Source organism: Bos grunniens, chromosome 1 (genome assembly GCF_055505025.1).
Source record: "Bos grunniens cultivar Pamir isolate PY7600 chromosome 1, Bosgru_T2T1.0, whole genome shotgun sequence".
Lineage (NCBI taxonomy): Eukaryota > Metazoa > Chordata > Mammalia > Artiodactyla > Bovidae > Bos > Bos grunniens.
Genome location: NC_141165.1, coordinates 51,327,245 through 51,351,561, shown reverse-complemented (window position 1 = coordinate 51,351,561; position 24,317 = coordinate 51,327,245). Strand labels below are relative to the sequence as shown.

The 24,317-nt window shown below is 36.0% G+C and overlaps 1 protein-coding gene across 6 annotated transcripts in view; it reads right to left on the bottom strand.

Moving 5' to 3' along the window:
- Positions 1 to 7,249: 7,249 nt before the first annotated feature.
- NMD3 (NMD3 ribosome export adaptor) overlaps positions 7,250 to 24,317 on the bottom strand; it is a 38,011-nt gene continuing 20,943 nt past the window's right edge. For 4 of the 6 annotated variants that reach the window (XM_086393235.1, XM_086393203.1, XM_086393224.1 and 1 more), the window contains exons 9-16: positions 24,076 to 24,172; positions 19,737 to 19,854; positions 18,689 to 18,834; positions 12,756 to 12,868; positions 11,908 to 11,980; positions 10,446 to 10,552; positions 9,088 to 9,158; positions 7,250 to 8,648 (exon numbers count right to left, since the gene is read on the bottom strand). In XM_086393235.1, the coding sequence (XP_086249361.1) occupies positions 8,518 to 8,648; positions 9,088 to 9,158; positions 10,446 to 10,552; positions 11,908 to 11,980; positions 12,756 to 12,868; positions 18,689 to 18,834; positions 19,737 to 19,854; positions 24,076 to 24,172 (856 nt within the window). In that variant the 3' untranslated portion in view covers positions 7,250 to 8,517. The remainder of the gene's footprint in view (positions 8,649 to 9,087; positions 9,159 to 10,445; positions 10,553 to 11,907; positions 11,981 to 12,755; positions 12,869 to 18,688; positions 18,835 to 19,736; positions 19,855 to 24,075; positions 24,173 to 24,317) is intronic. The other 2 variants (XR_015161112.1, XR_015161113.1) reach the window with 1 other exon arrangement.

Here is a 24,317-nt window from a genome sequence, read left to right as displayed (position 1 = left end):
ACTATAACAGCAGTGTAGTAGTAACAGAGACCATACAACCTAAAAATCCTTAAATGTTTATTATTTGGTCTTATTGTGAATTACAAGATAAAGAGAATGGACTCGGGGAATAGTAAAGAATTAGGACTATTTTCGTAATCCACCAGTGGAATATGTTTTATTATTAAATATGTTTAAAAAAATTTTAATGGTTTAGAAAAGGTTTATAAAAGAATGTTAATGTTAAAGAGAAAGGAAGGCACAAAAATATACAGACAGTATGATCTCACCTCTACATAATTATATATAAGTAAATACAAATATCACAACTAATTCATGAATATAATCTTCATACAAATATTTAAAGGCAAGCCATAGGCAAAAATATTTTCAAAATACGTATCTGATAAAGGACCTTTATACAAAATACACAAAGAATTTTTAAAACTCAAGAATATAATTAACACTGTTGTATGTTATATATAAAAGAGTGTAAATCCTAAGAATTCTCATCACAAGGAAAATTATTTTTTTCCATGCATTTAATTCTGAATCTGTATGAAATAATGATATTCACTAAACTTATTGTGATAATCATTTCATGATGTATATCATTATACTGCATACCTTAAACATATATAATGCTGCATGTCAATTATATCTCAATAAAACTGGAAAAAAAAACTCAATTTAAAAATGGGCCGCCAAAGACAAATATCATATGACATCCTTTATATGTGGAATCTAAAACAAAAATGATACAAGTGAACTTATATACAAAACAGAAATAGACCCACAGACATAGAAAACAAACTAATGGTTATCAAAGAGGATGGGGGATAAATTAAGTGTTTGGGATTAACATATACACACACTACAGTATCTAAAATAGATAACCAAAAAGGACCTACTGTATAGTACAAGGACGTATACTCAATATTCTGTAATAACCTACAAGGGAAAAAAATCTGAAAAAAAAAATACATATGTATATATAACTGAATCACTTTGTTGTACACCTGAAATGAACACAACATTGTAAATAAACTATACTTTCATTAAAAGATGGGCCAAAGATCTGAACAGACACCTCATTATATACAGAAGATATACTAGATGGCAAATAAGCAATATGAAAAGACACTAATCATCCTTTTATCAACAGGGAATTGCAAATTACAACCATGAAATGCCACCATACACCTATTTAGTTCAGTTCAGTCGCTCAGTCGTGTCCGACTCTGCGACCCCATGAATCACAGCACGCCAGGCCTCCCTGTCCATCACCAACTCCGGAATAACTAAAATCCAAAAAGCAAACAAAACCAAGTGCTGGCAAGGATGCAAAGCAGCAAGAACTCTCATACATTGCTAGTGGGAATGTAGAATGCCACTTTGGAAGACAGTTTGGTAATCTCTTCCAGAGCTAAACACAGTGTTACCATAACAGCCAGCAATCTTGCTCCTAGGTGTTCATCCAATTGACTTGAAAACCTTTATCAACACAAAAACCTGCATACAAAAGTTTATAGCAGATGTATTCATAATAACCAAAAGCTGGTAAACAAGATATTTTGACAGGTGAATGAATAAAGTACGGTACCTCTATACTAAGGAATATTATTCAACAATAAAATACATGCACTAACAAGGCACAAAAGACAAAATAACGTTAAAGACATATTGCTAAGTCAAAGAAGCCAGTATATAAAAGGCTATATATGATTGCAATTACATGACACTCTGGAAAGGCTAAACTATACAGAGAGTAAAATGATTAGTGGCTGCCAAAGGTATCGGGTTCAGGATGAATAGGTGAAGTACAGGGGACTTTTAGAGCAGTAAAACTATTCTGCATCATACTATAATGGTGACTAGAAGACATTATGCATTTACCAAAACCCATAGAACTTTATAGCAGAAAATGAACCTTAATCTAAGAAAATTTTTAAAAATCATTTAGGAAGTCAGGGGATTAAATGCAGACTGTGAGAAGAGATTCTAACTGTATTACCAATATACAGAAACTTCACTGAAGATGCGTGTGTGCTCAGTCAGCCATGTCCATCTCTTTGCAACCCCATGGACTATGGTCCACCAGGCTCCTCTGTCCATGGGATTCTCCAGGCAAGAACACTGGAGTGGGTTGCCATTTCCTACTCCAGGGGATTGTCCCAACCCAGGGTCTGACCTTGAGTCTCTTGCATCTCCTGTGTTGGCAGGCAGATTCTTTACCACTGGGTGAGCCACCTGGGAAGCCTATACACGTATACCAGAATTATTGAATAATTAGATAAGTGAATGGCAGATGAGAGGACCAGAGTTTTAGGTTTTTGTTTTTGTTTTTTTTTTTTTTTACTATTGGAGTGGGAGTTTACAGATAAACCATGGAAGTTAGACGGATCCATGATGTAAAGAATTAAAAGCTGCAGATAATATGAACTCATATTTAGCTTAATACAGATATAAATAAGTAAAAACATTAATATATAGATTACTATAAAAGCTTTTTTTCAGTCACTCAAGGCCTGAAAGAAATGACATCCAGTACTTTTGCCTAGAAAATCCCATGGACGGAGGAGCCTGGTAGACTGCAGTCCATGGGGTCGCTAGAGTCAGACACGACTGGGCAACTTCACTTTCACTTTTCACTTTCATGCATTGAGAAGGAAATGGCAACCCACTCCAGTGTTCTTGCCTGGAGAATCCCAGGGACGGGAAGCCTGGTGGGCTGCCGTCTATGGGTCGCACAGAGTCGGACATGACTGAAGCGACTTAGCAGCAGCAGCAGCAGCAGCAGCAGCAGCAGCAACAAGCATACCTTGTGCCTAGATACTGGCTTTTAAAACCATTCTCCAATAAATGAAACCAGAATTTCTTGGCAAAATGGCTGATTCTAAAGCAGTAAATATACAAAATGAGTCTGTAGTACCATAATTATGGTGGCAGAGAAGGGGAATGTGAAGGGCGAGGGAGACAAGGAATGGGGAAAGGGGAAGTAGAGAGAGGGGAGGAGGAGAAAGGAGAGGAAAGGGGAAAAAAACACATATACAAACCCAATGGGATTTTGTCAAAGGAAGACCAACCAAAAGAGCTACAAATAGCTGAAGCTAGAACAACTCAAACAGCAAAGTACAGTAGTATTAGCTAATAACCTCAATATAAAGTAAGTACTCATGAGTCCATGTTGCTCTAAATAAATGACTGACCTAGTACAGATGTCCCTGAGAATCTGCAAAGGATTAGTTCCAGGACACCCCAGAGGCTCCAAACTACAAGGATAAAGGGCATAATATTTACACACTGCACACACCATGGTGTACACTTCAAATCATTTCTAGATTTATTTAAAATACTTAATACAATGTAAAGTGAAAGTGTTGGTCGCTCAGTCGTGTCCAACTCTTTGCCACCCCATGAACTATGGCCCACCGGGCTTCTCCTTCCACAGATTTTCCAGGCAAGAACACTGGAGTGGGTTGCCATTTCCTTCTCCAGATCTTCCTGATCCAGGGATCAAACCCAGTCTCAGGCATTACAGGCAGACTCTTTACCATCTGAGCCACCAGTGAAGCACGATACAATGTAAATGCTAAATAAATCACTGTAACTTTTCCCCAAATATTTTTTTACAAAATTTTTTAAAAGTGAAGTATAGTTAGTTGATTTACAATGAAACACTATACTGAAGGGAAAAATAGAATGGTTGTATGGATACAGAATGACCGTAAGTTTATTGTTTACCCTCATTGCTGACTTGGAGCTACACTCGATGCCACTGATCAACAGCACAAGAGTATTGTATTGCATATTTCTAGCCCCAGAAATGGAGAAGGCAATGGCACCTCACTCCAGTATTCTTACCTGGAAAATCCCATGGACGGAGGAGCCTGGTAGGCTGCAGTCCATGGGGTCGCTAGGAGTCGGACACGACTGAGCAACTTCACTTTGACTTTTCACTTTCGTGCACCTAAGGAGGAAATGGCAACCCACTCCAGTGTTCTTGCCTGGAGAATCCCATGGACAGAGGAGCCTGGTGGGCTGCCGTCTATGGGGTCGCAGAGTCAGACATGACTGAAGCGACTTAGCAGCAGCAGCCAGCAGCAGGCCCAGAAAAGACCAAAATTGGAAGTACAGTTTCTACTGAATACACATCATTTTCGCACCATCATAAAGTTGAACAATCCTAAACTGAACCACCATAAATCAGTGACCATCTGTACAAGCAGAATTGATACAGAAACACAGTGACTATCAAAACTACTTCTATTAAGTTTGAAATATTACAGATCTTGTTTTACCAGAAGGAATCCTCCAACATGCCTCTTTCCAAGGCAATAAGGCAGCTCTTTCAAAATGTATCAAACTGATTATTCTCCTTAAACTACTTTTAAGTAGAGAGAGATAGTGAGACTGATTTCTTGCTTTCATCAAGGCTCACCACCTTACTGCTCAAGTTAGTTTAACATGTGACAGAATTGATAAACTGAGAATGAACAGCCTACATCTGTGCTTTTTATGACACCATTTCCTGATTCCTTAATTCCTAAGATGACTCAACTGAGGCTGGCCTATTTTTAAGTAAATTGGTCTATTTTTAGGAAAATTTGCCCCTATCATGAAAACAAGCCAAAAGCAGACTGCACAAAGGCCCTGAATAAGGGAAACCCAAAACTTGCTCAAAGAGTTACATTATCAGCCTCCATGAATAAAATTAAATATATAGAGGAGAACATGTGAAAAGGACAAAGGAACCAGACTGATGGTACACCCACTAGCCAACTACAGAACGTGAGCATCAATAGAAAAAATTAACAAAAAGAAAATAAATAATCTGATCTTTAAAAGTAGGCAAAGGTTTTGAACAGCAATTTTATCAGTTGAAGATATACATATATCAAGTAAGCATATGAAAAGATGCTCAACATAATAAGCCATCTTGTGTGTCTATGTGTGCCTGCTCAGTCATATGCAACTCCGCGACTCCATTAGGAAAATGTAAATTTAAAAAAGCCACAAAGCACACCATCTACTATCTATAAAAATGGTTAAAAAAAAAAAATGACATCAAGTGGTAGTGAGGATACACAGTAACTGAGATGCTGACACACTGCTGGTGGGAAAGCATGTGTGAGTGCTCAAGTCCCTTCAGTCGTGTGACCCCAGGACTATAGCCCACCAGGTTCCTCTGTCCACGGGGACTCTCCAGGCAAGAATACTGGAGTGGGCTGCTATTCCCTTTGCCAGAGGATCTTCCCAACCCAGGGATCGAACCCACAGCTCCTGCACCTTCTGCAGTGCAGATGGAACTCTTTACTTCTGAACCACCAGGGAAGCCTGGTTGGAAACTTTCAAAAAGGCACAAATCAACTGGAAAACAGTTAAATACACAACACTATAAAGATCCAATAATCAGATCCCTAGTTATTTATCCCAGTAAAATGAAAACCTATGCAAAAATGTTCACAAGAGCTTTACTCCTAATCATCAAAACCTGGAAATTCAAATGTGTCTCAACAGGGGAATGGATAAACTGTGGTACAACCAATGTTAACAGTATTCAAAATAAAAATAACAAACTCTTGATATATACCACACCTTAGACAAATCTCAACTGCACATGCTATTTGAAAAGAAGCAGACTTAAGTGGCTACATACTGTATGATTTCATATTACATATTTTGGAAAAAGCAAACCCTAAGGTTAAAAAACAGACTGGAAGTTGGCAGGGGTGAAGGATAGGTGAATGGTTTGAAAACAAAGGGGTAGGGTAGCAAAGGGAATTCAGGGGAGCTGGGGAGGATGACAGGATTTTTTTAAATTGTAGTGGCAATTATAAGGATCTCTACATGTTAAAATTCAAATAATGTAAATCAAAGCATACGCTTCACCATTTAAAAATTAATGAATTTAAAAAGAAAAATCAAGTTAAAATAACAACTGCAAAGGATCAAGTTTTTTAATCCCTTCAAACAGAAAACCAACTTAAAATAACCCAAGGTCTGAAAACACCTGGACTAATCAACACCATACATTTCCTGAGGCAATGCACTGAGAATTTACCACTACTTCTGGGGTAATCCTGCTAAAAGGGCTTAACATCATTGTGAGGAAATATCAGACCAGGCTAAACTGAGGCCATTCTACAAAAACAACTGGTTTGGACTCCTCAAAAATGCCAATTACACCTTTAAAAAAACTCAGGAACGGGCTCAGATCAAAGAAGTCCAGTAAGAGAACTCCACACAACACAATCTTAGATAAGGAGTTTATTATAGATGGGATAAATGACAAAATTTCAGTGTGGTCCACTAATTACATAACAATATTGTGTCAATGTTAATTCTCTGATTTTGATTATTGCACTGTGATTATGTAAGAAAATTCCTTGCTTTGGAGAGAAAAAAAAAAAAACAAGTATTTAGGGCAGTACTAATAAATGGCTCAGGAAAAAAAAAATATTTTAAAAGACAAAGAAAAAAAATAAGGTTGTGTTTACATTTGGCAAATATGAGTGAAGGGTTTCCAGGAATTCTTTTTACTATTCTGCAACTTTTGTCTGAAATTATGTCAAAATTCAATTATTTTTTAAAATAAACATCCTTCACGCTAAAAATAACAGATCAAGTTATCTAAAGGTAAGAATCACCATGAACACATTTAACAAAATTAAATGTGAGTCATGGAAATGCTCTTAGTACTTACTCCAAAACTGACCAGTGTCCCAGCACAAAGCCTGGAATTCTGGGTTCTACTGTGGCAAGGAACTAGCTTGATGCTGTTAAGCATCTTAACTACTGAAGCAACCCTCTCCCCTGGACTGCTTCCCTGTTCATCAAGGGCCTTTTGCCTATAAAATAGTGGCTTGACGTGGAGATCTGGCTATAAGAAAATAATCCTATTGACTTAGAAATTATTCATATTTATAAACTGGGTTATAAATCAGGTTTCTGTGGTTCTGATTAATACCAGCACTTCTCAAATCGTATCAACTCTGGGACATCAACAATAGTATTTTGGGATCCATAAGCCTGGGAACTATCCTCTAAAATGGCAGATTTAGCAAGGCAGTACAACTGTGCACACAATCTTGGCTAACAGCTTTGCTTTTAGCTATATTCCCTCATCTTGTCACAGCTTTCTTTTAACCAACAGATTTCATTACTCATAAAGACAACATCAAAACAAGTAACAAAACACTAATTCTATCTAAGAAAACTGCAAGAAACTTAAATATGACACAAACATAATCACTTCAAGGACACAAAAAAGGGCGAGATTGTTTTTATTTTCATGCTTTTTAAAGTCTTGACACAGGAAGAGATAAAGACAGACCACAGGTAAAAATTTTAAATATACAGACAGAAAAGAAGTCACTTTAGAAAGAACATAGCTTTATTCATAACTTCAGGATTAAGGAGTCAAATCTTAAATAGGAAAGTGTTTCATTCAGCACTTACTCAATTTCCTTATTTAGTGATATATATATAGAATTTATGAGTTGGCTCTTAGTTCTGGCATGCTCAGTTGTCTTGCTTATAGAAATAGGATCTTAAAACTTCATTTTCAGAACACTTTAAAAACCAAACCAATGCTTTCCCTTCAAGGATATGAAAGGTATTTCCTATTTAAATCTGATTCATGGTTTTATAAAGCAAGAAGAGCACATATTATTTCATCATCCATATGCTGGATTCTAACATTCTTTTTGATGGTGATGTGTTCAATGAAACAAACTTATAAAGACAGAATTCCTTCTCAATTTGTAAACCAAAATTTTAAAAGCAAAACCCTTGTAGAGACAGGAAGACATTTTTATAACATAAGCAGCTACAACACTAAGCTGCTGGCACAGACCAAAACAATTCAGGAATAAATTATTATTTAACCTTTCAATACTCTGTTTGCTATATAATTTGTAAATATTTTACATATATCTTCTTCTGCAACAAAAAATAAGATTATCCCCATCTTAACGGCTTTTGAAGATGTAGATACTATAAATAAAAAAAGGTAACTTTTCTACTGAATGTCCAGTTATAAACTGAACCCCTAATTTTCCTATCCCAAGGATATAAAAATGATCTAAAGTAGATTAAAGTGCCCTACAAGTTGATCCTAAAAATGACTTTTCATATGCTCTTCCACTAAAGCAATCAATATAAAAAGAATGTAAAAGCATGTTTAGTGCTTGAAGGTTTAGATAACCTCCAAGGAATCACAACTTGCAAGCTTTTAAACCCAGGGCTACACAATATATGAAAATACTAATGTCTCATAAAAAAAGCAAGCCAATAAACCTATTTGTAAATGGCCTAAATTTCAGTAATAATTCCATTCTCTGTAATTTTTTATCTAAACCTTCAAAGCCATCAACTTTTCAGTTCTTCAAGTGAGCAACTGAAATAGTTGCATTTATTCAGGTTTAAAACTAAATTTCTCTTCTCTCAATGTGAAGGCATAGACAGAACAGACAGTAAAAGTATTTTGCCCAACATCCTGACCCTACAGATGTGGAAACCATATACAACATGATCTCATGTCATCATCGATTCACCTTCACCACCAGTAGCATCTTGAGAAATGTGAAGGTCTTCAAGCATCTCAGCCAGACTAATTCGAGGTGCTCCTTCATCATCTGTGTCACTTTCCACAGGAATGGTTGAATCTAAGACAAAATATAAAGAGAACTGCAAATAAATACAAACATAGAAATATGTAAATACCTGCCCTCCCCATCATTACTACTATTTAACCATATTATATCTGTAGCACTTATATCACATCCAGAGCAGGCATTTAAATATGCATTGAATGACTGAACTTGCATAAATGTATGAATAACTACCCATTTGTATAGGGGACAGCAAATTGAGGGATCATGCTAGGATGCAAATTATATAAATGTAGCAAAGTAAGCAGTATTTTACTGTTGTGAAAGTTTGGGATTTTTTTTTAGGGGGAAGATGGGTAAATGTTTATAGAGTAGTTTTAGAACATACAATAAAAGTGGTTTATGGAATCGAAGTTTAAGATATCAAGATACTCATAGTGCAGTAATTATTTATTTACAGAAGATACAACTTAAATAATCCTTATTCACCAACCTCTATAAATGTTCACATTTTTTCTAATTGCTTCATCTTCTTCAAGATCTTCAAGGAAATCTTGGTATTGCCTACGGAAGGATAAAGAAACATTTAAGTATCTCTCCTTTACCAAAAAGTATGAAGTTAATGTCTTCTTCATTTTCATTATTACAAGGTGTGTTCCAAGTATTAAAATCTTTAAAAATAATAACTGAAGGTCAAATATGGATCTTAAATAAACACTGACAAGTTTTTGAAAAATATTTTCCTTCAAAATTACCTGATTAATAAGAAACAATACACACTTGAATATAAGTGAAAGTAGCTCAGTCATGTCTGACTCTTTATGACCCAAATCACTATACAGGCCATGAAATTCTCCAGGCCAGAATCCTGGAGTGGGTAGCCATTCTCTTCTGCAGGTGATCTTCCCAACCTAGGGTTCGAACCCAGGTCTCCCACATTGCAGGCAGATTCTTTACCAGCTAACTCAGAAGGGAAGCCCAAGAATACTGGAGTGGGTAGCCTGTCCCTTCTCCAGCAGATCTTCCTGACCTAGGAATCGACCAGGGTCTTCTGCATTGCATGCAGAATCTTTACCAACTAAACTATCACGGAAGCCCCACTTGAATATAAGAGGACATTAAATATAAGACAATGAGAAGACCCCTTCATACTTTACCCTCTCCCTCAAAAAATGTATAGCCAAGTTGAAATACAAACATTTTTAAGACTATAGATGAAACAGTCAAATATGTACTTACAATATCTATTTAATATTATATATTTATACATACGTACTTATTTTAAATTACACTGTGAGACTATATTTTATAAATACTGCTGTCTCCCACTCACATTTCAAGACACTTTATTTAAACTTTTCATTTTCGTAGATACCAATATTATTAATGTCATCATTAAGGCCACTCTTCCAATCACACAATAAATTTTTCTAGAACACAGCATCTTCATTTCTCCTTAAATTGAAAATCAGCATATTTGGTATCAAAGAGCTGTTTTCTTTTACACTAAGTCATAAGTACTCATTTGCTCTCTGTGATAGCCACAAGGTTATTATTATACCTTGTGGATTATACTCTGGACCCAAAAGAACTCATTATATTTTCAAATGAATCATCTATAACAACATTGTAATCGTCAGGTCACAAATCAGGAAAAAATAACTAGATCTGTGGTAAAGGTTATTATATCTGCTCATCGTGATCCAAACAACATATTAATAAGTAAACAAAATTAATACTGAGTGCAAGAAGCAACCGTGTGGTAACTATTTCTTGATGATATAAAAACCATAAAGATTTATCAAAAGGATTTCCTTTGAGACAATGTAAAAAGTATAAACAAAGTGCGACCTTTCATCATCTGTATCTGTGTTTTCTCTATCTCTTGCAAGCTCTTTCAGTTTCCAGTTCCTACGACGCTGACGTCTGGTACGGTCATAGCTCTTCTTGATTAATACCTAAAGAAATATTTGCAAAATTACAAAAAATGGGAACTAAGTAACAGGACCTCAAAAGCCAATAAAATTTTTTAAATGAAAGGTTATGGGAATGTCAGAAAGACCGCCAACTGATGATAGTGGTTATACCTCAAAGGAAAGGAGTACAGATCAAGAAGCAGTGTCAGAACTTTCAACATTTTTATTAATGTACTTAATATTTTATGAGAATGCATTTAGCCTTATGTGTATAACTGCTAAATTTACTAACTGAAATTTTCCAGTGACTGAGACTTTTTAATATTAAAAATTTCATGTTTCTGGTGGTTTTTTCCTTCTGTTACATCAAAGTTCAGTTTTCTGCTACCATTCATGTAAGTCATTCTGAAACATTATCAAAGGAAGACAATTTTTCTCCCTCATATTCCTACTAATAAATACTTATAGACTACATATATATATTCACAACTATATGTCCTAGAACAATTTAATAAAGTGGGGATAAAATAATTTCACAAAATCTTGTAAGACCATTTTAATCTCTTTATGACCTCTTTGAAAAATACCGATTTAGACTTACACCTAAACTACATTTCTATTTCCTAATTTATTAATTAATAAAAGCACAATTGGGTGATGAGGAGGGGAGTCCTTCTTATGCCACAACTTGATTTCTGCCCACAGTTTCTAAAGAGATCAATATTTATTTTAAAACATTAAGTTAAGCAAGCAGGAAATAGCCTTTCACATTTCACATTCACTGTTGCTCCTGATTTTTATAAACTCATGTTAAAAATTAACATTTTTTTTTTCTGGAAGTAACATCCTTTCTCTTAAGACTTAATACTGTGAAGATTATTTTCAACTAATAATTATATTCAAACCTGAATGATGGTGTTAATTTTAAATGCCTTCTTAACAATATATGAGGGACTTTCCTGGCAGTGGTTAAGACTCCACGCTTCCACTGTAGGAAGCACGGGCTCGATCGCCGGTCAGGGAACTAATAAGATCTATATGAGCTGCCACCAAAAAATGAAGAAAAAAGGCATGAAATAAACTGAGCCTAAAAGAATGAACAGAATAAAGGTCATCGTTTTTAGCTGTAAATTTATTTTTGCTCTATGGGTACTATCAAGCAATTTGACAGAATGAAAATTTGGTAAGAGAAAACAAAAAACTCAATAAATCTTGGATTTTGAGATTAAGAATAATTATCTTACATAAAGATTTTGTTATTATAATTTAACTGCAATTTCAAAAGAAATATCTAAGTTTATTATTTTCAAAAAATGTGAACTCGTGCATCTTCCCCATAACAATTACATTAATCCCCATCAACACAAGAAAAAGGGGGGAAAAATCTAAAGCCTTACCACATCTGGGACTCTATCTGATTTCATTTTGTTGACATGCTCATCATTTAAGTTACAGTTGACCAAATCAAACCTGAAATGAAAACAATGAAACAATTAATGAAACACTTACTCTTTCCATGTTGTTTTATAAATAATCACCTAACAGTTCCTCCTAAGATCAAGCATTTAATACGCTTTCCCAATTCAGAAGTTGTGCAGTAAATAGGCTTCTACAGATCATAGTAAAGATAATAATGCATTCTATCTCTAAGTTTCACAAGTCATCCACTATTGCCCACCTTACCATACTCTTGTAAAAGAACAAAACAGATATATCTCAGTCTAATGTAAAGATTCAGTTAGATGGCTCCATTTTTTATAAACAACAAAAACAAAACACCCTTCATTCTCCAGTAAAAAGAACTGAAACCCCAAGAGCAAAAGTAATGTTTAAGGCAAGCTTATTAACTTCTGCATCAGAATGGGCTATCCTATGCCCATAAAGACCCCTTACATATATAGCTGCCATATTTTAACAGTGAAATTTATTTTAACAGCATATGCCTAACAAAAAACCACTTGCTCCCCAAAAAACTATACACATAATCTTATCATACAATTTCAGGGATCAATTACTCAAATCTTATAACAAATCACTCTAAGATAATGGCCAAAATGGAATAATTATAAGCTTCTGTCCAATCAGTAATTTAACTTATTATCAATAACAAAGTGAGCTATATAGCTCCTAAGAATTCTTAAATTCTTTTTAGGACAAACAACTTTATTTTAGATAGCTCTGCTGGCTCCCAGAGAAAATTTGCAATGCTACTGGGCAGTTTAAAATAATATAAAATTATACAAACCCCAACACCAGGTCTCCAGGATTTAGAAGATGTCCCAAATGAGTGCGACAAAAATACTGTTTATCTGTATTCATTTCAGATGTTTTCTGTACCCAGACTTCCCCGAGGGTATGCTTAACAGGGAAGAAAATGAACTCTTCAATAATCTAGGCATAGTTTTAAAAGTATCTCATAGAAAAGTTAAATACAATGTTGATTTTGGTTTCTGATTTTCATTTTGAATTAAAAGTGTTTGACTTTCCAGACCTCTGAAACACTGTCAAAATTAACCAATTACTGAACTATGAGTAGAGAAAAACTCATAAGTAATTCATAAAATAAATATTTTTGTTAAGATTTTATTCAAGGCTTCTAAAAACATTAACATTGTCACCAAAGCAGACACATATGTAGAACTTTCAAAAGAAATGTATTCACAGGGAGATCATCCAACAAAGACTGAGCAAAAAGAATAAAGTACATTCATACATGCGTGTGCTCAGTCACGTACAATTCTTTGCGATCCCATAGACTGTAGCCCGCCAGGCCCCACTGTCCATGGGATCTCCAGGCAAGAATACTGGAGTAGGGTGCCATTTCCTTCTCCAGGGAATTTTCCCAACCCCGCATCTCCTGCATTGGCAGGTAGATTCTTTACCACTGCACATCTGGGAAGCCACCTACTAAAAAAGCAGGGGAATCTTCATTTAAATACAGCAAATATCTTAAGTAACACCTTATGTTTTACACATAAGGTTAAAAACACCAGAGTTCATAGAAAATAATTTAACAATCCCAGCAACACCACTGCCACAACAGCATCCAAATCATCAAATTAATTTTCTGAATGTCTACTATTTTGAGGCATAACTTTTTAAAAAAACTATCACGGAAACATCATCTCAAGTTTGAACTTTTTAAGCAAAAAACCACTAGGGCCCTTTCCAACATGGAATTTTACAAGCAATTGTAAATGACATTTCAAATTTCCTGGCTGAATTAAGTATAGCCATGCCAATACCTTAACAAAAACAAACCCAAGTAAAATGGGATTCAGAGCAAAACACTAAGAATTATAGACAGAATTAAAGAATCTCAAAGAGTTAAAAAGAAGAGATAAAGATAGAGGAAAAAACTGAAGTTAACAGGTCCTGGATTTAGGGGAAAACTGGGGTGGGGGGACGGAGGGGAGCAAATTACCAGGAAAAGACTAAGTTCTAACAATGTATTTTCTGAAAACAAAAAAAACATATCTAGCTTTATATATGTTGGAGAAGAAGTGGTGGTGTTTAAATGATAAGTGTCTGCTCTTAAATACTGCTTTCATAGTAGAAGAAATAGGACTGACATGCTTGAAGAAATATATGATTTCAGATACTGGGGTAAGAACTATACAATGTGATTTTAGAACACCTAAATGTTGTGGTGTTATCCCAAAACATAACAATGCTTTCAAAGACTAGTAAAGAAAGTCATGTCAAAGGATATAAGAATACACCTACAGCTATTAAGAAACTGAGTCAATAATTAATAATCTTTCAAAACAGAAAGCATCAGGCCCTGATGGATTCACTGGTGAATTCTAGCAAACATTTAAGGGAGATATACCATTCCTCTAGAATCTTCTCCAGAAGGCAGAAGCACAGGGAACACTTCCTAACTCATTGACAAGCCCAACATTACCCTAAAATCAATACCAGACAAAGACATTACAAGGAAAGTAAACTACAGACCAATCTCTCATGAACATAGATTTAAAACTCAACAAAATATAAAAGAACTGTACACCATTATCAAGTGGAATTTAACACATGTATGCAAGGCTAGTTCAATATTTGAAAATCAAGTTAATGGAGCCCATCAGTCATTAACAACAAGCTAAAAACAAAAAAAATCACACAATGATATCAATACATAAAAAGCATTTGACAAAATCTAACACTCATTCATGATAAAAACTCTCAGTAAACTAGAAATAGAAGGAAAACTTCCTTCACTTGATAAGGAGTATCTATTTAAAAATTACAACTAACATTATACTTAATGGTCAGAAACTTGGAGCTTTCCCTCTAAGATCAGGTACAAGGCAAGAATGTCCCCTCTCACTACTCATTTGCAATATTCTACTGGAAACCCTAGCTAATACAAAAGATAAGGAAATGAAAGGTATATAGACCAGGAAGGTAAAAATACAATTATCTTTACAGATGACACAGTCATCTACAAAGAAAACTTAAATGGACCAAAAAGCTCCTGAATATATTTAGCAAGGTAACAGGATACAAGGTTATAAATCAAAGTCATCTTCCTGTTTACCAATACAAAAAATGATACTTGAAATGTTAAAACACCATTTACATTAGCACCCAAAACTTAAGTCTAACAAACTATAAGATCTGTATGGGGAAAACTACAAAACTCTCATGAACAAAATCAAAGAAATAAAACACAAAGATGTTACATGTTCATAGACAGGAAAACTCAATATTGCCAAGATTTAAGTTCTGCCCAATTTGACCTATAGATTTATGCAATTCTGATCAAAATCCCACATTAAGCCACATAGGTATAATATACAACATGAAGAAAACAGTCAGTCATACTGTAATACCTTCGTATGGCGACAGATGGTAACTAGACTTACCATGGTGATCATTTCATAATATTATGCAAATATCAAATCACTTGTATATAGAAAATAAACTACTGTACATCAACTACGTTTCAATTTTTCAAAAATCCCAAGAAGATTTTTCTGTGGGTATCAACAACTGATTTTAAAGTTTAAATAGATAAGCAAAATATCCTGAATAGTCAACAAGATTTTGAAGGAGAAGAATAAAGTTGTAGCAATGACACTACCTAACTTTAAGACTTACCATACTGCTACAGTAATCAAGGCAGTGTGGTACTGACAAAAGAATAAACAAATAGATCAATGGAACAAAATAGAGTCCAGAAGTGTACCCACATAAATACAGTCAACTGATCTTTGACAAGGGAGCAAAGGCAATACAATGGAGCAAAGACAGTCTTTTCAACAAATAGCGCTTGATCAACCGGATGCATGCATGCAAGTTGCTTTAGTCATGTCTGACTCTTCGCAACTCTATGGACCATAGCCCGCCAGGCTCCTCTCTCCACAGGATTCTCCAGGCAAGAATGCTGGAGTGGGTTGCCATGCCCTCCTCCAGGGAATGCTCCCAACCCAGGGATCAAACCCATGTCTCCTGCAACTCTTGCACTGCAGGAAGATTCTTTACTGCTGAGTCACCAGGAAAGCCCGATCAACTGGATATTGGCATGCAAAAAAAAAAAAACAGTCGATCTAGACACAAACCTTACACCTTCCACAAAAACTAACTCAAAATGGATCATAGACCTAAGTGGAAAACACACAACTATAAAACTCCTAGAAGATAACAAAAGAAAAAAATCTAGCTGACCTTGGGTTTGGCAATGACTTTGTAAGTAAAACAAAGGCAGGATCCATGAAAGAACAGTTGATAAACTGAACTTCATTAAATTAGAAACTTCTGCTCTATGAAAGACAATGTCAAGAGAAGAAGAAGATGAATTATACTCGGAGAAAATATTTCCAGAAAACACATCTAACAAAGGACATCATCCAAAATACATAAATAACTCTTAAAACTCAAAAATAAGAAAAAAACAATCTGATTAAAAAAATGGGCCAAAGACATTAATAGACAACTCACAAAAGAAGACATACAGATAGCAGATAAGCATGAACAAATACTCCTCATCATGCGTTATCAGGGAAATATAAATTGACAATGAGATACTATCATATACCTATTAGGATGGCCCAACTCCTAAACACGGATAAATCCCAAATCCTGACACCAACTGTTGGTGAAGATGTGGAGTAACAGGAACTCTCATACACTGCTGCTGCTAAGTCCCTTCAGTCGTGTCCGACTCTTCGCGACCCCATGGACTGCAGCCCACCAGGCTCCTCCGTCCATGGGATTTTCCAGGCAAGAGTACTGGAGTGGGGTGCCATTGCCTTCTCCAATACACTGCTAGTGGGAGTGCAAAATGATACCATCACTTTGGAAGGCACTTCGGTGGTTTCTTACAGAATTAAATATGTTCCTTGGTATTTACCCAAAGAAGCTGAAAACTTATGTCCACACAAAAACATGCAAAGGAATCTTTACAGTAACTTACTCATAACTGCCAAAACTTGGAAGCAACCAATATGTCCTTCAGTAGGTGAATGAGTAAACTGTGGGATATCAAGATAATACTTTGCATTTACAAAAAAAAAAGCTATTAAGCCAAGACACGGAGGAACCTTAGACACACATTACTAAGTGAAAGAAGCCAATATAAAAAGACTACACAAGTCCAATAGGAGAAGACTATATGACAGTCTGGAAAAGGCAAAACTATAAAGATAGTATTTACAAAAAACAAACAAACAAACAAACAGTGATTGCCAGGGGTTAGGAGGGAACACAGCAGGTTCTAAAGGGAATGAAAATATCCTGCATACTATAATGATGGATGCTATAATGATAGATACATGTCATTATATTAATACATTTGTCCAAACTCATAGATAGTACAATACTAAGAGTGAACTGTAATGTCAAATATGTAATCGTTTTGTGTGATTATAACATGTCAACGTGGACATAAACTGTATGTCCATAAATCTATTCATAAATTGTAACAAATGTACCACTCTTTTGGTGGGGGAAAGGCAATGACAATGGAGGAGGCTACCAATGTGTGGAGGCAAAGGGTATACAGGAAATCTTTTATCGCATCTTAATTTTGATATGAACCTAAAACTGCTCTAAAAAAAATCTTTCTCCAGGCGATCTCGACCCAGGGATTGAACCCTGGTCTCCTGCATTGCAGGTGGATTCTTTATCATCTGAGGTACCAGGGAAGCCCCCCCACCTACCCGCCCCCCAAAAAAGTAAAAGTTATTTTAAAAAAAAAAACAACTTTTTTAAAGGACAGAAACTATTCTGAAGAGGCTGCTACTGGCTACATTTGAGGCAATCTGAGTAGAAGGGAGGGAGGCAGTGAAGGAAGGAAGGAGGCGGGAGAAGGCAGGAACAAAGGGAAAAACTTCAAAAATTTCAACAAAGATATCTGGCTATCAAACAATCAAACATTACTTGCTTCCTGATATATCACAAAAGGTACATATCATCACCTCTGAAATGTTCTGACCAAAAAAAAAATTAACCTAAATTTAAATGAGACTTCAGATCCACTTTTAAAGGAAATATAAGAGATTATGAAGCAAGTTAAATAACATCATGAGGAAATGAGAATATAAATCCACAAAATAAATGGCCTAGTTGCCTTAGAAAGTTGGTATCATAAAAAAAAAAAAATTAGAAAAAAAGAGCAGGTACTATTATTAATATTTAAGAGGTACAGTCAGTCCCCAGATAGGTACTGGTGTTAACAAACCATAAAAGACACTTTGGGACAAATGAAGAAATTTGGCAAGCTATGTAGTTGATATGTATGATAATACTTTGATTATGTAGCAAAGGTTTCTAGTTTTTACAGATGCATATTGAAGTATTCAGTATTTAGTGATAATATATATATATTTAATTCAAAATGTTTGACATTTTTTAAAAAGTGAAAGTGGGTTAAACTTCTCATTTGCTCCTTCTGTACAAAAAGTAAAAGAAATACTTTTTCATAATAACATTTTAATATTAAAGAGAAAGAATTAACTTACCAGACAGCGTAAGTCTGATAGTTTTCACCACAATGGCCACATGTTAAAAGCAAATGGCATACAAACACAAAACCCATTTTTAACTGAATGTGGTGCTAGCTTATTTGGAACCACAGTTTGGAATTACTAACAAATTAAAACCAAAAAAAGAGTGAGAGAGGGAGACTAAAACAGTAAGTTAGGATTAGGGGAAGGTGAACAGGATGGAACTTACCTTTTTTGATATCATTCCAGCACCTGCACTGCGTTTTATATCTTGGACTATGCTGCATTCCATAACAATAAACTCCTCCAGTTGTTTGGGATGGCATAAACTATTGAAAGGGTGACTCCAAAAAGTGTTCCCATCAATATCTGCAACTAAGAGCAAACACAGAACATTAAAGAACGAAAGAACTGAAGTATTTCAAAAGCCATCAAATGTGTTAACTAGGAAGAAGTTGATATAGTGAACTGAGAAGCATCAGGTCAACAGAAACCAGAGTGGCAACTTTCACTGCAGGGGACATCATTTATTCCTATACATCAACCCCAAATTTCCCAGAGAGTAAGAGAAATACCAGGTGTCAAAAATATCCTAAGTAGCTACCAACAAGTGCCTTTAAAATAAGATTGGATCCCATCAGCTGTATAGCTGTTTCGTGTGCTAGCATTTTATTTGACACATTATCAGCCATCTCAGGTGTTTAGTTTACGGGAAATAAATTTCTACCTGACACATGTTCATCCCAATACTACAAACAGAATTTTGACTGATGAATTCTAATTGATAAGGATAATAAATGACTTTCTAGAAAATATCAAAATAAATTCAATGTTTTATAAAAGAAAACGTGTATTACAGTAAACATATGAAAAAGATCAAGTAGGAGATGCAACCAAGTACTGAGAGACACCTATCAATATAGGGTCTTCTTTTAAGTCAAATGTTTCAAAATGTAAAACATATGCTCCAGACTAAAATTTAATAATGAACCTAAATAATTAGTCATAAAAAATAAAAGAGGTAAATAAGTCCAGTTCAGTAGAAATTAATGGGATAAGACTAATAAAAACTTTAAAATTAAAATAAATTTTTCCTCAAAAAAAAAAATACAAGAGCAACTTACCAAAAGTGTTAAATTCCAGTGTTTTAAAAACTGTACAGCATTAATTTTAACTAATTTTTTAAAACAGTATTACTGAGAATACTTCATAAAATTAACATAACAAATTATTACTGCTTTTTAAATGGAAGTGTCAAGGCAGTTTCTAAAACTTACCTTGTAGGGTATTTGGATCTATGAGGTGGATGACACTCGTCACTCGAATACACACACAAATCTGGTTCATGTTTCCCAGGCTTTGTGCCAGTTTTGGAGACAGACAAACAACATTATCCTAGGAATAAGAACTAACATTTAGTGTGAAGCAAATTTTAAGTAGAAGTCTTGATAAACACCATCAATGTAAACCTGATCAAAGTGCATCTGATCAAACCAAAACGTCATTTTTAATTCTATGTATCAACAGATGGCTTAAGAGAATCCGACTTTGCAGAAACAGAAAATAAGCCATACCTTAAGATGGAGATAACCGTCTTAATAAAATGGCTTTTAGAAGTATTTTAAAGATCCTAGTCACCAAGCTGTTTCTGTTTCAGTTCAGTTCAGTCGCTCAGTCGTGTCCGACTCTTTGCAACCCCATGAATCACAGCACACCAGGCCTCCCTGTCCATCACCAACTCCCGGAGTTCACTCAGACTCATGTCCATCGAGTCAGTGATGCCATCCAGCCATCTCATCCTCTGTCGTCCCCTTCTCTTCCTGCCCCCCATCCCTCCCAGCATCAGAATCTTTTCCAATGAGTCAACTCTTCGCATGAGGTGGCCAAAGTACTGGAGTTTCAGCTTTAGCATCATTCCTTCCAAAGAAATCCCAGGGCTGATCTCTTTCAGAATGGACTGGTTGGATCTCCTTGCAGTCCAAGGGACTCTCAAGAGTCTTCTCCAACACCACAGTTCAAAAGTATCAATTCTTCAGCACTCAACCTTCTTCACAGTCCAACTCTCACATCCATACATGACCACAGGAAAAACCATAGCCTTGACTAGACAGATCTTTGTTGGTAAAGTAATGTCTCTGCTTTTGAATATGCTATCTAAGTTGGTCATAACTTTCCTTCCAAGGAGTAAGCATCTTTTAATTTCATGGCTGCAGTCACCATCTGCAGTGATTCTGGAGCCCAAAAAAATAAAGTCTGACACTATTTCCACTGTTTCCCCATAGTTCATTTCAATTTTATTGAAGTGTGAATGCTTGGTTATTACTCTGTGTTAATATAGTTGGAGAAGACTCTTGAGTGTCCCTTGGACTGCACGGAGGTCCAACCAGTCCATTCTAAAGGAGATCGGTCCTGGGTATTCTTTGGAAGGAATGATGCTAAAGCTGAAACTCCAGTACTTTGGCCACCTCATGCGAAGAGTTGACTCATTGGAAGAGACTCTGATGCTGGGAGGTATTGGGGGCAGGAAGAGAAGGGGATGACAGGATGAGATGGCTGGATGGCATCACCAACTTGATGGAAGTGAGTCTCAGTGAACTCCAGGAGTTGGTGATGGACAGGGAGGCCTGGCGTGCTGCGATTCATGGGGTCACAAAGAGTCGGACACGACTGAGTGACTGAACTGAACTGAATATAGCGTGACTTCATTTACTCTCCATAAAAATTTGAGAGGAGCCATATGTTCCTCCTTCTCATCTACATGTACCAATGTGTAATCAAAGATCTAACGACCCCCCAAGAGCACATATGCCTATGTGTGCACCAGGACATACTAACACCGATGTGGCTGTCTGTTCTTAATGTTATTAAAATATAAAAGGGATCTGGATTATATTTTAAGCTGTATCTATTCACAATCATAGGCTCCCTCACTGAAAGGACACTCCGTACATCCTTACTGGCATCTAGCTCAGTCCTTTTTTTTTTCCTGAAACTTACTAAGATTCTCCAAAGATTAATGGAAAAACTTCTTTACACTGTATTCATTCAGCTACCTATATGAATCACTAAAGCACTTAATACACAAGGCCTAAATATGTCCTCTCACCTAGATTCACTGCTTTATTTAAACTGGGGGTCTGCAAAATAAGACCCTGAGGCAAACATTTGTAAATAAAGTTTTGCTGGAACACAGCCTCAGCCCTTCATATCTATGGCCAATTTTGTGCAACAAGAGCACAGCTGAGTAGTTGCAAAACAGACCATATAACCTAAAAACTGCAACTATTTACTATCTGGCTATTACAAAAAAAAAAATTGCTGACTCTGTTTAAGCCATCATTTCATGGTACTGTCAGTCAGTCAGTCAGTCAGTTCAGTCACTCAGTCGTGTCCGACTCTTTGCGACCCCATGAATCACAGCACGCCAGGCCTCCCTGTCTATCACCAACTCCCGGAGTTCACCCAGGAACTGACTCACGTCCATCGAGTCAATGATGCCATCCAGCCATCTCATCCTCTGTCGTCCCCTTCTCCTCCTGCCCCCAATCCCTCCCAGCATCAGAGTCTTTTCCAATGAGTCAACTCTTCGCATGAGGTGGCCAAAGTACTGGAGTTTCAGCTTTAGCATCATTCCTTCCAATGAACACCCAGGGCTGATCTCCTTTAGAATGGACTGGTTGGATCTCCTTGCAGTCCAAGGGACTCTCAAGAGTCTTCTCCAACACCACAGTTCAAAAGCCATCAATTCTTCAGTGCTCAGCTTTCTTCACAGTCCAACTCTCACATCCATACACGACCACTGGAAAAACCATAGCCTTGACTAGATGGACCTTTGTTGGCAAAGTAATGTCTCTGCTTTTGAATATGCTATCTAGGTTGGTCATAACTTTCCTTCCAAGGAGTAAGCGTCTTTTAATTTCATGGCTGCAGTCACCATCTGCAGTGATTTTGGAGCCCCCAAAAATAAAGTCTGACACTGTTTCCCCATCTATTTCCCATGAAGTGATGGGACCAGATGCCGTGATCTTAGTTTTCTGAATGTTGAGCTTTAAGCCAACTTTTTCACTCTCCTCTTTCACTCTCATCAAGAGGCTTTTTAGTTCCTCTTCACTTTCTGCCATAAGGGTGATGTCATCTGTATATCTGAGGTTATTGATATTTCTCCTGGCAATCCTGATTCCAGCTTGTGCTTCTTCTAGTTACTAAACCACAATTAGTGATAACAGATTTAAAGCCTTAGAGTCAGAGACCTAGGTACAAATCCTGGCCTCCTTTTGTTGTTGCTGCTGCTGCTGCTAAGTCACTTCAGTCGTGTCCGACTCTGTGCGACCCCATAGACAGCAGCCCATCAGGCCCCACCATCCCTGGGATTCTCCAGGCAAGAACAATGGAGCAGGTTGCCATTTCCTTCTCCAATGCATGAAACTGAAAAGTGAAAGTGGGGTCACTCAGTCGTGTCTGACTCTTAGCAACCCCATGGACTGCAGCCTACCAGGCTCCTCCGTCCATGGGATTTTCCAGGCAAGAGTACTGGAGTGGGGTGCCATTGCCTTCTCCGCCTTTTGTTGTTAACTTTGGCAAATCATCTAACCTCCCCAAGCACCAGTTTACTCATCTTCAGAATGATGGTATGATTTACTCCAGTAGTTGTGAGACTAAACAGGTGAAACATACTTAAGTACTCAGAAAGTCCCTTTATGTAGAATGCTCACAATAAATTATAGCACTTATCATTATTAGTGATTTAAACATGGACATGTAAGTTCCTATGCAGCAGAGACATCTAGGACACAGTCCTTAATACACAGTCTTCTATACAACAGATTCCCAGTAACTATTTGTTGAGTTTTAATTCATTTCTATTTTTTGAAGCAGAGTTTTACCTTAGTACAATTAATGAAATGACAATTTTTGTCTTTAGAAAAAGAGATCAGATTTGCAACTACCAGAAGTGGTGGAGGTGGGGGCAAGGGGAAAGAGGAATTGGATGACTGTAGTCAAAAGGCACAAACTTCCAGTTGCAAGATCAATGACTATGAAGGATATAACGCACAACATGATAAACACAATTAATACACCTGTATGTTATGTATGAAAGTTGTAAAGAGAGTAAATACTCTTATGAGGAGAAAAATATTTCCTTTCTAATTCTATATCTATATAAAATAATGGATGGTCATTAAAAAATGATAATCTATATCTTAAGTATTATTCAGATATTTTTAAAATCACAAAAATAATTCAATGCTCTCCTTCCATAATATTCTTTAATTTTATCTTGCCAAAATCCAGTTTGCACACATTCCACAAAGTGGCTCACTGATAAGTAATTTCCTATATTCAAAGTTTCACAGAACTATCATGTGTCCACTGCATGATAACTGCAAAGTTTAAGGAATATATGCCTTAAAACTGCAATAAGGCCTTTTAATTAGTACACCAAAAATTTATAATTTTAAGCATGATTACTCTTAAATCTTTTTAACATGACTAAAATGTGTCAGAAATCATTAAGAAGTTATTCTAAATGTTTAACCAATCCCAGAAGGAAATCAGGAGCTAATAATTACATATAAACCAATTAAGGACATGGATTAATTAAATAAGAAAAAGTACCTTGCATATTGGAACAATTTCCAAAGAAAAAGTGCTTTTGTAATTATATGTATTACTATGGATATCCTGAGAGATCAGTCTCTGTGAGGCTTTGTATCTGTTAAGAGAAAAAGTTCACCATTATAAAAAGACAAAGGTCTTTTATTTGTCTAATCGTGGGAATATAAATTTTCATTGAATCATTACTGTCCAAGGTCTGAAACAGCTTCCTGATGCCAGTTAGGGTGAAGTCTCAGTTCATC